The sequence below is a fragment of the Sus scrofa genome, chromosome X (genome assembly GCF_000003025.6).
Source record: "Sus scrofa isolate TJ Tabasco breed Duroc chromosome X, Sscrofa11.1, whole genome shotgun sequence".
In the NCBI taxonomy this organism is placed as follows: domain Eukaryota; kingdom Metazoa; phylum Chordata; class Mammalia; order Artiodactyla; family Suidae; genus Sus; species Sus scrofa.
This window is the reverse complement of record NC_010461.5, coordinates 114,238,024-114,250,436: the sequence shown is the minus strand read 5'-3', so window position 1 is coordinate 114,250,436 and position 12,413 is coordinate 114,238,024. Positions and strand designations below refer to the sequence as shown.

Sequence of the window (12,413 nt, the reverse complement as noted above, 5' to 3'; positions counted from 1 at the left end):
TTTTTGAGAACTTGAAAAACACATTTATTGATACTTATGCTTGAAAGACTAAAGTAAAAGGGGATTAACTAGAGAACTTGAAATCAGCAAATGTGAGGCCTTGGCTGGGGGAGTGAGATGAGGGCAGGGGAAGCGGCAGCTTGGCGAGGTCAAAGTGGTCCGAAACGTGATTTTGTCAGTAGTTCCACATGTCATCACATGCAAGGCAAATGATTCATATCAACCCAAATCACAAAAAGCCGAGGTCTGAATCAGAACACCAGTTTAATTCATAAAGGGAAATAGTCTAACAGATTGAAGTACGGATGTGATTGATTGATGTGTTGATTGGTCAGCCACTCTCTAGAAAATACAGTATCAAAGCCCCAATTATTATCAGAAAGTGGCTCGACGAGCGTGGAACCAGAAAAGGGGAGTTCATTGGCTCCTTGGAACGCAGCCCGCTCTGTTGTGGGGATACACCAGTTGAGCAAGTGTGATGCCCACGTTCTCTGGCTGGGCAACTTCTTCCCTAACCTTGGACAGCACTGGAGACACACCGATGAATTCCTTGATGGCTCTACTAGCTCTGGTTGCAGACTGACTGTTCTGACAGGGGACACTACACCCGGGTCAATGTCAGCTTTCTTCGTTACAATGACATCCAGTTTGCTTTCATGGAATCATTCCAGTGAAACCTCCATAACAACACAATTACAAGCTCTTAGGAAACTATTCTGATGCGTCATTCCTTCCATTATATATGTATTTGAATAATGTGACTCTCCAAGAGGAACTTTTCCTCCAAGTTCAGGCACCTTACTTCATCCCTGTGCTATGAACAGCAAGTCCAAGAACAAATTGAAAGCAAGACTGGGTTTGATAGGTTTGCATCATTGTGTACAGCAGTAAAACAGTATGATGCTCCCCTTCCCTCCTTTAATGCCTAGGAAAGGAAAAGGGCAGGGAGGGAGAGAGAAAGAGAAAAACTGACTTGGGGGTTAGGAGTTGGAAAAGATAGCAGATGCAGGACCAAGGGTACCGAGAAAGATGCAGCGTTTCTGATGTTTGCACCTGTCTGCTGCCCCTGTGTTCTTCCTGTATGAGTGTGGTGCTGGCTTTGTGATGGGCTAGACCAAAAGTCTTGGATACAGATCCAGTACGTCTGGACGATTTGGCGGGAGAGGTAAGAAAGATGTGGCACATGGAATGCTGCTAAGGATGGAGAAGCAGGGGGTGCCCAAGTGGAGAAACATAACGTCTGATGAGCAGAGGGAAGAACTTACAACAATTTTATCAGGAGCTGGACCTGGAGAAATGGTTGCCCTTTCCTACGACAGCATGTTTCTCTAGCGATTACATTTTTAATCTCCTTGTTCTGGTGACACAGGAATTCTAGCTAGACTTCTCCCAGTAAAGAGAAAAAGCAGTAGTCATAGAATGTATATATTGACATTTAAAGAGATAGGAAAGCGATTAGTTAGTAAAGGACCCTGTCCATTTTCAATCCCAAATCTGTCAACCTTGGAAATACATTTTTCTTTAAGTGAGCTTTGTTTTTTCCTTAATCCAGTTGACATACCGGGATACCTTGGTATATATTCCATATTTTCCCTTCACTGCACACTCTTCACCCCAGCTAATAATTCCAGTTAAGAAACTGGTACCTTCCACCTCGGTAACATGGGGGCCCCCGCTATCTCCTTGGCAGGAATCTTTACCTCCCTCATGGAAGCCGGCACAGAACATGTTACTATAGATGGTGAACTTCGTGGACCGGAGGCAGGTAGCTCGGTCCACGAGTGGAACCTTCAGGTACTGAAGAATCGTAGCCGACCGCCCTCTGTTGAAGACTCTCCCCCAGCCACTCACATAGCCAGATCCAAATTTGAGGAAGATGTTGGTGTACTCCTTGTCGGCAATGCAAATAGGGGTTACGTAGCTGTTCAGCGTCAAGGGTTCATCCAGTTCCAGGAGGGCAATGTCATGGCTGTACTTATTCACGGTGGCATTGTAGCTGTGGTGGGGAATGGCACGGATCACATTTCGCCTTTGCTCTGTAGGTTCTGTCTCCTCGGTGTTATACTCACCTATTGAAAAGAAAGCAACGAGTTTTCCCCGTGTCCGTCTAGCATCATTTTACTTAGCTGGCAGCTTATGTTCACCCGTTGAAAAGAAATTTGTCTTTCACGTAAAGAAACAGATTCTCCAGGTGTCCACTCAGCAGCCCCGAATTGACTGGCAGCCAAGTGTCAAAGATAGCATTCTTAGATAGTATTTGTATATTGTTATGATTTTTTTTTTTTTGGTCTTTTTGCCTTTTCTAGGGCCGCTCCCGTGGTATATGGAGGTTCCCAGGCTAGGGGTCTAATCAGAGCTGTAGCCTCCGGTCTACACCAGAGCCACAGAAACACTGGATCCGAGCCGCATCTGCAACCTACACCCCAGCTCACGGCAATGCCGGATCCTTAACCCACTGAACAAGGCCAGAGATCGAACCCGCAACCTCATGGTTCCTCGTCCGATTCGTTAACCACTGCGCCACGATGGGAACTCCAGATTTTGGTAAAACGTAACGAGGGCCAGCTCATACTTTTCAGACCAAAAAGCCATTCAGGACCATCAGTTAGATGGTTCTATTCAGCCATGCTTACAAGTCTTACCTTGTTCACAGGTGATAATGCATCCACTTGTTACGAGTTATCCTAGACGTTCCCAATATCAAGTATTTTGAGCTCCCCCCTTTTGCTGAGCACAGATAATACATTCATTTGGTCATTCACTCAAGTGTTGAGAAATGGCAGGTTACAGGTGCCAAGATACAAAGATCAGTGATATGACATAGCTTGGAGGAAGGCTCTGTCTGGTGGGGAAATGGACCCACCAGTAGATAACTGTATCGCAGCGAGATGAGTGCTAATGAAGGTACGCCAAAAGGCCGGGGGGGTTTGGAGGATGGAACAAGTTGGATTTTGGGAGGATGGGTCCCTCTACCACTAGTTCAGCTTCTTTTTTTAAAATCTTTTTAGGGCCACACCCACGGCATTTGGGACTTTCAAGGCCCGGGGTTTAATTGGAGCTGCGGCTACTGGTCTATGCCACAGCCACTGTGACACCAGATCCTTAACCCACTGAGCAAGGCCAGAGATCGAACCTACGTCCTCATGGATACTAGCGGGTTTATTTACCACTGGGCCACGATGGCAACTCCTAGTTCATCTTGCTTAGTTAAATATACTATGGCAGTCATGTAAAGACCTAGGGAAGTTACAGATGGTTATCATTCTTTGTCTATTTACCTGCAACGACAGTAATTTTAACACCAGGTTCGATGCAGTGGGCTGCCGTTACAACCCACTTTTCATTAATGATGGAACCGCCACAGAATGCATCAATTTTACCATTCAGAAGGACCTGTGGAAACAAAATTATGAATCCTACTACGTAATATATTTGATCCAGAACAAAATAAATATGCGTGCTGTTTATAGGAGTGGGCAGAAAAAAACTGGCTTCTAGGTGCTGGCACAAGTGGAGTGTTTCTGGAAAGTGTCAGCTTTGAAGATGAATTAGTGTTTCTGGAGCACAATCAAAAAAGCCATTTCTGTAGCTGTCTTGAAGCGAAGGAGTGGGGAGAGCCAGGGGGAGTTCGAGATAAGGCAAAGGAGGAAATGGCTTCTTTTGATGGTTTGGGGCCTTGGGTTCCTTTTCCAGGTGAGTCAGATTCTGGGATAGCACGAATTGCTTCATGGGGATTCGACAGGTACACTCACAAACACGTGGACCTGACTCCTGGCGATCAATGGCTATTACTGAGTCTCCTGTCCCTGTCTGAGGAAATCTCCTTGCTACAGGTTATTAAAAAAAAAAAAAAAAAAAAAAAAAAAAAAAAAAAAAAGACTGCTTTCTCCTGGGGGACTTTTCAAGCCCTTTCCAAACCACAATATGAAATGAGACCTATGGCTTCCATAAGGGCTGTACTTCTGGCCGTCCAGGCAGTGAGCGACAGCAGGCCCCCCACACTCCTTCCTGCCCACCTCCTCCACCATATTCACACCCCCCTCTCCGATCTGTAATTTGCCTCTGTTCTAAAAGCTCTCCTTAGCTATGCTAGATTTGCGGGCAAAGTGGAGGAAGGGTTTGGGGGTGCTGCTTTGAGCCAGGGCATGATTAGATTAGAGGCCCATCCATTTTCTCCTCTGAAGATTTTCACCACCTCAATGTCTAGATCAAGTTGGAGAATTTCACTTCCTGTCTGCCAGGGCCTTGATCCACCTCTTCAGGAAGAATGCTGAGACGTGCGAACACTAGAGGGCACACTCAACATTCGGTAAACCCTTTGTGGGCACTGACTGGCCCTTGTGAACTGCTGCCCTTTGACTAAAGCACACACAGCCCCAGGCATAAACCCATTCACAATAAACGAGGGAAAGGGAGTGGTCAGTCCTTTCACGTGCAGAGTCTGAGAAGGTCCCTGGGGGCATGTCCTGGTGAAGCTTCTTTTTGTCCAGAATTCAATTTACTGGACGCTGTCTGAGGTCCTAGACACTAAAGCACTCGCCTCCTACCTGGAGACGTAGAGGGCTGACTCGCGGCGAGCCTCTGCCCCACTTTTCCATACTGCAGCTTTCCCTCTTATTCGAGCGGTTGCTTTTTAGTTTGAAAAGTAAAAATATAGGACAACTCATATAATAATATAATAAACAGCAGCGTACCCACCACCCAGACTTGACAATCTTAATTTTTTTGGAGTTTTTTTTTTTTTTTTTGGTTGCTATCATTGTGCTAAGTGTTTTATGTACATTTAATACTCACTTTGTGGACTGATAGTACATTGTACTTACAGATGAGCAAACTGAGGTTTAGATATGCAGTTAGTTAAGCTTAGTTAGTGTGAGGCTGGGACACAAAGCCTCGTCTGCCTGACTTCAGAATCTAGGCTCCTAAGTACCCAGTATTTCTCCAAGTGTGATTGGTCGACCTGTTGCAGTAAACTCATCAGGGATGCTTGCAAAATGCAGCTCAGACTTAATTGGAATATTCGGTGGGTGGGGATGAGAGAACATGATTTCTGGAATATCCTAATGCATAATTACACTTGAGAAATGCTAGTTCAGAATTTCCAAGGCTTGGTGACCTTTATGTCTTAAAAGTGCTCACTGCAGGCAAAGCTGGCTACATAATTTGCAGGGCTTCTTGCAAAATGAAAATGCAGGGCCCCTTGGTCAAAGGCCAGGGAAAAGTGTCGTGGAAGATACTAAAATACAAAACGTTTTTGTTTCTTCTGTGGTCTCTTGCAATCTGTCATGATGTTTTAAATTTACTATTTAAAGTTGTGCTCCCTCCGGTGTGGGGGATATTGGTTGGCAGAATGCAGACACTCACAGGTGCCCAGGGGCTGCACCCTGCAGTGTAGGACGCAAGCACCAATGCACCCTCAGCTGCCAGGTCCCTTCTCCCGCCAGCCACTGTACTGATACCCTCTGCCCCGGCAGGGGGATGGGTAAGTCAATCTTCCTTTCCCACTGGCCCACTGCAGCAGTCAACAGCTAAGGGGTGATTCCTAGGGGACAGAAACTTCCATGCCAGGATGTGCTCAGTTCCTGGAACGAAGGTGGGCAAGAGGTTTTGCCTCTGCCATTCACGCATTTCTGGCCCCGAGATGTCACGTGGCCATGCCCCCTCCTCAAATGGCCTACAGTCTGTGTACCCAACCTCAACCCTCCCTGCGCCTTTGCCAGTCATAGCTGTAGGGGATGAGGGGGGGCCATACGCCAAGCATTGGGGGTGGCAGTGGAAAGGGGGAGGCAGAGCTAGCCACGGCACCAGGGGACAGGGGAGAGGGAGGTCAAGAATCCATTCCCCAGTGGTGCTGAGAGCTGAGACTGCTGGGACTTGAGCTTCCAGGTCCCCAGCGCATGTGTGCTCCATTGTCTTATTGAACATGGGTTACCAAACACACATGCCAAGCACTGAACTACAAATGCAGGGCCCTGGGCAAGTGTACTGGTTACCAGCTCACGAAGCTGGCCCAGACCTCAGGTGATTTTCATCACCAAGCAAATTTGGGCGACACTGTTCTATATCCTGGGCCTAATGATTACAACTGAATACATCTGCTCGAGTAACTGGAGTTAAGACTCTGCAAGCAGTGATATAATGATGTTTCTCCTCTATATTAGAGGTGAATTGGACATCTCTCAGCTTAATGGGCTAGTTAGGCCAGACTGAATGATAGCCAAGCCCCGGGGCACATAGACTGTGATGTAGCTGTCTTGACTCCTGCCAAAGACTTGCTGCCTGGAGCTTCTATGCTGGTCTGGTGGATTTCTGAGAAATACAGTTGTGTTCTTTTAAGCCCGAAGAGTGTTTGTTTTGTTTGTTTTTTGTTTTGCCAATTCCTGGCTGCTATTAGAAATTTTAGCAAACATCTTTGCCAAGAAAAAGCCCTAAAAGATATTACAAGCAACTTGGTTTGGGGATGCTGGCTTGGCTACTTCAGGATTACAGCTATCTACATATTAGCTCTTTGGGAATGAGCTGTCTGCCTGGCCAAGGACAAGTTCTTATACAACATCACTTTGGAGAATGATGGGGGAAATGGGAAAGCAAACGTTCTGAGCAAGTTGTCTGAGTTCTGATCAAGCCATTTCATGTTTGTCATATCCTAACAGAAGCCTGTTTTCTCTTTCAGACACACACACATACACACCCACACACGTCTGCAAAGTACACATTCACATATCTGTCCTGATGTTCTTCGCTGACAATGCCAGCCCAGAGTAATAGCTGCTGCCCGGTTGTTCCCTTCTTAACCTTTTAACTGGAACCTGGCCTTTCCCAGTGATTTCAGCAAACTCTTACTCTCTCTACCTAGTCACTGCCAGCTTTACAAGCACATTTTTTCTTTGCATCCTTCTTCTCTTTCATACAAAGAGCAAAACGACTTCTACATGATGTACGGCTTGTTATGCCCGCAGGTGTGATTCATTCAGCCCTTGGCCCTACTTCATTTTTCTGGGCACAGAGGGGATATTCTTTTTCTTCCTTTTTTTTTGGCTGCAGCAGCTTGAAGTGGGATCTCAGTTCCCAGACCAGGGGTTGACCCAGGCTACAGGGGTGAAAGCACCAAAACCTAACCACTAGACCCACCAGGGAACTCCCCCTTACTTTTTGATGGTTAACTAGACTAGTCATTGAAATAGATTTCATCATACCATCCTAGCGAGTGATTGTCTAAATAGTCTGTGGAAAATAGTTTTGTGGGGCCAGGTGAGATTGCACATGTCATGTTTTCATTTCTGCTAACTGGAGCTTTACCATCTGAGCTTAGAAAAACAGAAGGCTATCTGTTTCAGGTGAAGATACTTCTGTAGTCTTAGGACCTTCATGCAACATCTTCCTCCTGACCCACCGCCCAAAAGAAAGAGGAAGTTATGTTTCCCAGAGATGGTAACTTTGCAAGCCATCTGCCATGGTGGGGGGGGTGTCTAATCAAAAGGAAAGGGTTGGGTAGGTAGCTGTGTAGGTCAAGCGCTCAGCTACTTTAAGGATAGCTTGAGGCCAAAGCTGAGGAAACCCAAGACTGGGGAAAATGTTAAGACATTTTAAAGATTGTTTAGGCCAAGAATAGAATAAGGAATAGACAGACTGCTTCTCAAGACATGTTTTGTTGGTTAAAATGGTTAAATATTGGCAATTGCATATGACATAACCTGATACAAAGGATTCAGGAAAGCTTAACCACTTGGTTTCCATTGTATTCATGATCTTCCACTTATTAAAGGTACAATAAATATGGTTAATTCAGAGCTTGAGGCCCATGATAAAATAATAAATACTAGGTCCTTCACATACAGGACCAGACAGACCCTAACCCAAAGGAGAAGAGGTGACCAGAGCGCTTGGCAGGTTTGCGCATGCTCAGAGTTGTGGGGGGCAGAGTTAAGTGCGTGGGACCCAATTAAAGGCTTTAGAAAGTCGGAACGTGGTGCTGCGTCCACAAGTCTCTCATTTATAAGCTGTTGATGAAGGTGCTCGCATGGTGTAGGCATTGCGATTTCCCTTTTGTCTCCAATATTCAAATTTTTCATTGCTGCCCTCTGTAGCCGTATGAAATTCGAGTTCCGTTTCAGTTTCCCACTCCCGCTAGGGACACAGTGACTCAGGAAATAGCCTTTCTGTTAAGCCTCTGGCTTCCTCTCTCCCCTCCTGAGGGGCCCTGCCGAGTCCCGGCTTCCTCTCCCCGCGTCCTCCAGGGACGCTGAGCCCACCGCTGGGCTTCTGGCTCCCCGCCTCCCTCTGCTCCTCTCGCAGGCCTCTGTCCCTGGGATGCGGGGTTGGAGGTTGGAGGTTGGAGGTTGGAGGTCAGAGGTCAGGCAAGCCCGCCTGCGCCTTTGGCCTGGGGGCGGGGGAAGGGCGGCCGGAACCGCAAGGGCTTCTGGGAAGCGCCTGTGGCTAACTCGGCGCGGCTGCGGCGGCTTTGCCTCCAGCTCGCAAGCAGAGGAGAAGCGGGAAACCCCTGGAAGAAGGTAAGACAACGCAGCCGCGGCCCGGCTGCGGGGAAGGTGGACCTTGCAGCTTAGGGGCTCAGCGCTGCACAGGGTCGCAGCGGGCCCCCCAGCCTGCCCTGTCGCATCCCCCACCTGAGCCCTTGACGCTCTCGGGGTGGGCTCGTCCCCCCGCTGGGGTCCCGGTGATAGGGCAGGGCAGTGACTCTTCGAGTCGACAATCCCACAGACATGCCCCACTCCCACCCCAAGGCCACCCAGCCCGCGTAGCCCACCCAGGAGGCCGCAAAGGGCTTTCTTAAGCCTGGGCCAGCATCGACCTGCCCACCTGGAACTTTCACCTGCAGCCCCCCCCCCCCCAAAGAAAAGTCATCGTCCCTTTCTCTTGTGCCCCCTTAGCTCCCGCAGACAGCTCACCTAAACCTTTTCTATAACAGACTGGGCCTTCACAGTGCGCTCAAACTGTTGGTTGCTCCAGAGCAAAGTGAACTCCCCTCTGTTCTTCCTCATGGGGTTTCTTCACCCAAGTGGTTGCCTTATTATTGCCCCCACCCCCCACCCCTATTACGGATGCATTGGCACTTGAAATCGCTCTTTTCTAGGTGGCTCTGCTAAATGTATTTCATACGGCAGAGCCACACATCTAGTTTGGCCCTGGAAGCCGCAGCTGTTGCTTGTTTTGCCGCGAAGCCTTGGCTGCAGCAGGTGCGTTGCAGTTTGGTCTGCAATCACACCAAGGTTTTCCGCCCTGCAGATGAACTGCGCTGTGGTCCAGCCGCCTCAGCCACAAATGGGGAGAGATTCTGGTTGGTTTCATTTCCTGTTTCTGTCTTTGTCTAAAAGTGAGTTTTATACGCTCAGTGTACCTCCTGTTTTTGAAACCCAGTAATCTTGTGTGAGCAATCGGATGGAGGTGGGTGTGGAGAGACCGTTCTCTGGTGAGGAAGGAATCGGTGTGAAAGGGCCCAGGGTCTCGCTCCGGTATCCGGCAAAGTAGCACAGCTCTTCGCCTTTGGAAGAGACCAAAACCTACCGCTTGGTATGTCTGTAGTCAGGAATCTGAGTCTGTGTGGATGAGTGCACATGTGTGGGTGAGTGACCTTGAACATTCCAAAGGATCTTATCTAAGCTTGATAGGAAAGAGACAACAGGGCAAGAGACAACTGTAAGCGTGCAGAGAGGAGGACATAACAAGATTCGAGAAGATGGGCATCGTTTATAGCTTCCTCATAGTACAACTCTAACCTCATCTGATGGTTTCTTCTGCTTAAAGGAAACAATAGCTTGGAGTTCTCTTGTGGTGGAGTGGGTTAAGGCTTGTGGTGTGGTTGCTGCTATGGTATGGGTTCCATCCCTGGCCCAGAAACTTCTGCATGCCTTGTGCATCGCAAACAAACAAATCCCCCAAAAAACAAAACTTCCTAGACTTACTAAAATTTCTATTAGGAATGACTTGCATTGTTAAAGCATTGGCAAGCATCTGGCTGAATTGAGACTTTATAAAACCCCCTTCTTTTTCTTTTTTCTATTTAGCTTTCATTTGAATGTATTTGCCATTTCATTTCTGAGAGTTGACAAGGGCCCAATGCTAAGCCCCAAATGCATGCATCCTAGGATTTTTTTTTTTTTTTTTTAAAAACCTGTTTTCTTTCTTTCTTTCTTTTTTTTTTTTTTTTTAAAGGGAGTCATCTTAGCTCATAAGATGCCCTGGGTTCCTAGATTCTTCACTGTAGGCACTGCTTTATGTTCCACAAGCCCAAGCAAGATACTTTTAAAGTAAGATCTTTTGTTCTAACCACCTTATCCATGGAAGTTGGGCACATAATGAAAATAAAATGCACAAGAGTGCAAATAGTAAAATTCAAGAGAATTAGGTACATGGATGTTAGAGTTAAAGCATGATTAGAGTGCCTGGCCCCACGATGGGTTGTTCAGCAAAAGGTCAAGGAAAAGGAGTGAAGGAAGGGGTCATGGTGGGTGAGGAAAGCAACGCCGGTAGGATGCTAAGTAGGGGACAGTCGGTGCAAAGGAACACACAGTGTATTTTATTGGCTCTAAGAGCAAGTCCAACAAATACTGTTAAAAGCAAAGGAAAATAAAAAGTCCTGGTTGTATGGTCTGCCACCCTTCGGAACCATTTGCCACAATCTCTGTGCCAATAGCTACCTCCTATATTATGTTCAATAGCTCACACCCGTTATATTAGAAAAGAGCAGGCATTCTGAAGAATCCTGGTTGGACACATAGCTAGTCTAAAAAAATTTCAGTGGTGGTAAATCTGGGGACATTTACCTGATCCTGGCTTAAACTGTTAATCTGTTTGATGATTGAAAGGTCTTTAAAGCTATTGGTCTCTGATGGCAAAAGTTCAAACCTCAGTAGGGAAAATAATTTGGGGTGAAATATCCTTGAAATTCCTACAGAATCATATGATTGTGGCCACTTGGGAGTTTTATGTTAGACTGTTATAAGTGCTGTCCAATAGAACTTTCTGCAGTGATGGAAAGGTTCTGGCCGATACAATAGCCACGAGCCACGTGTGGCTGCTGTGCACTTGAAATGAGGCAGGTGTTAGGACATGAACTTTTAATTGTATATAATGATCATTAATTTAAATTTAAATAGCTACATCTGGCTCCTAATTGCCTTATTGGCCGGCACAATTTTATATAAGGACCGGCCTGGCTTCTTGCCTCTGAGGCCTAATTCTCTCTAATGGAATCATTTAAGCTTTAGCTATAGGCTCAGTTACCACCAGGTTTTGCTACAAATCTAGCTCTTGGTTGTTGAGGTTTTGCTACAAATCTAGCTCTTGGTTGTTGCCTCAAAAATGTGCGCAGGTGATTCTCCTGTGGGTTGTCTGCAAATCACACCTGGTGAAATGTGGGACTAGGTACTGTGACTCCACTCTTTGGGGTGTTGGACCCTAGCTTCTGTAACAAGTTTGTTTCCTTTAGACCAGGGGGTTTCAAATTGCAGCGTGCATAAGAATCGCCCAAAGGGCTTGGTGGTAGCGCCCAGACTGCTAGGCCCCACCCCCAGAGACTGAGATTCAGTAGGTCTGGGGTGTAGCAGGAAAACTGACCGTCCTCACACGTTCCCAGGTGATTCCGATGCTGCCACACTTTTGAGAACTACAGCCTTGGACCATATGCCCTGGTTCCAGTAACCCAGTTCTTGCCTTAATCCTTCCTGAGTCCTTTTAAATCCTTCCAAAATAATCCAGTTTCTTTGGACCAAGAGACTGGCTCTCACCAGTTCTCCCAGGGACTGGAAGCCAAAGTAGGACCAGAATCCCAGTACTGGTGACCTCCCTTCCAGACCTTGCTACTGCTAGTCTGAAATCCTGCTGCGTTTTCCTTGGTACCAAACTCTCCTTGGCTTTGTATAGTAGCTGCCCCCGGCCTTCTCTCTCACCAGCTCCTCACCTGTGGGGGCTCCTTCCTACTGCTTAGTGCTGAAACATGCCGAAACACTCCCCTCGTCCCAATGGGCCTGCTTGGCCTCCTAGCCTCAGCCTCCCTCCTGGCCTGTCCCTTGCCCGCCAGGCTCCAGTTGTGATGCACCATCAGTATAGAGTACCTGCCAAGGGAATTGACCTGGTTTGGCGTTTTCTCCACCAACAATTCGAATAAAGTCGTCAGATGATTGGTTGCTTTCAGTGAGGCTATCCAAAATTGGTTCAACTTCAGTAGAATTTTCATAGTCCATGTTGGAAAAAATAATCTCAGCACGGGTGAGCGTCGTAGGACTGTGTGAGACAGAAACTCTTCCGCATGGAAATGGCACTAGAAAAATGAGGGAAAAAAATTAGTATCCTGCTATTTCTCATTTGCAAGCAGAACATGAATTACACACATCGCAAATGAGGCCCATCCTTGTCACCTCTACGAAGCAGGCCCATCAATATTTTTAAAAATTGGA

The 12,413-nt window shown here is 47.0% G+C and overlaps 1 protein-coding gene and 1 long non-coding RNA gene across 4 annotated transcripts in view; one reads left to right on the top strand and one right to left on the bottom strand.

Annotated features, from left to right (window-relative positions):
• Window positions 1-12,413, bottom strand: part of F9 (coagulation factor IX) — a 31,733-nt gene continuing 19,320 nt past the window's right edge. Inside the window, exons 5-7 of one of the 2 annotated variants that reach the window (XM_021079512.1) lie at window positions 12,072-12,277; window positions 3,279-3,393; window positions 1-2,069 (exon numbers count right to left, since the gene is read on the bottom strand). In XM_021079512.1, the coding sequence (XP_020935171.1) occupies window positions 1,522-2,069; window positions 3,279-3,393; window positions 12,072-12,277 (869 nt within the window). In that variant the 3' untranslated portion in view covers window positions 1-1,521. 2 annotated transcript variants of the gene reach the window in all.
• Window positions 3,402-12,413, top strand: part of LOC110257820 — a 226,442-nt gene continuing 217,430 nt past the window's right edge. For both annotated transcript variants that reach the window (XR_002340823.1, XR_002340824.1), the window contains exon 1: window positions 3,402-8,510. This is a non-coding gene — a long non-coding RNA (uncharacterized LOC110257820). The remainder of the gene's footprint in view (window positions 8,511-12,413) is intronic.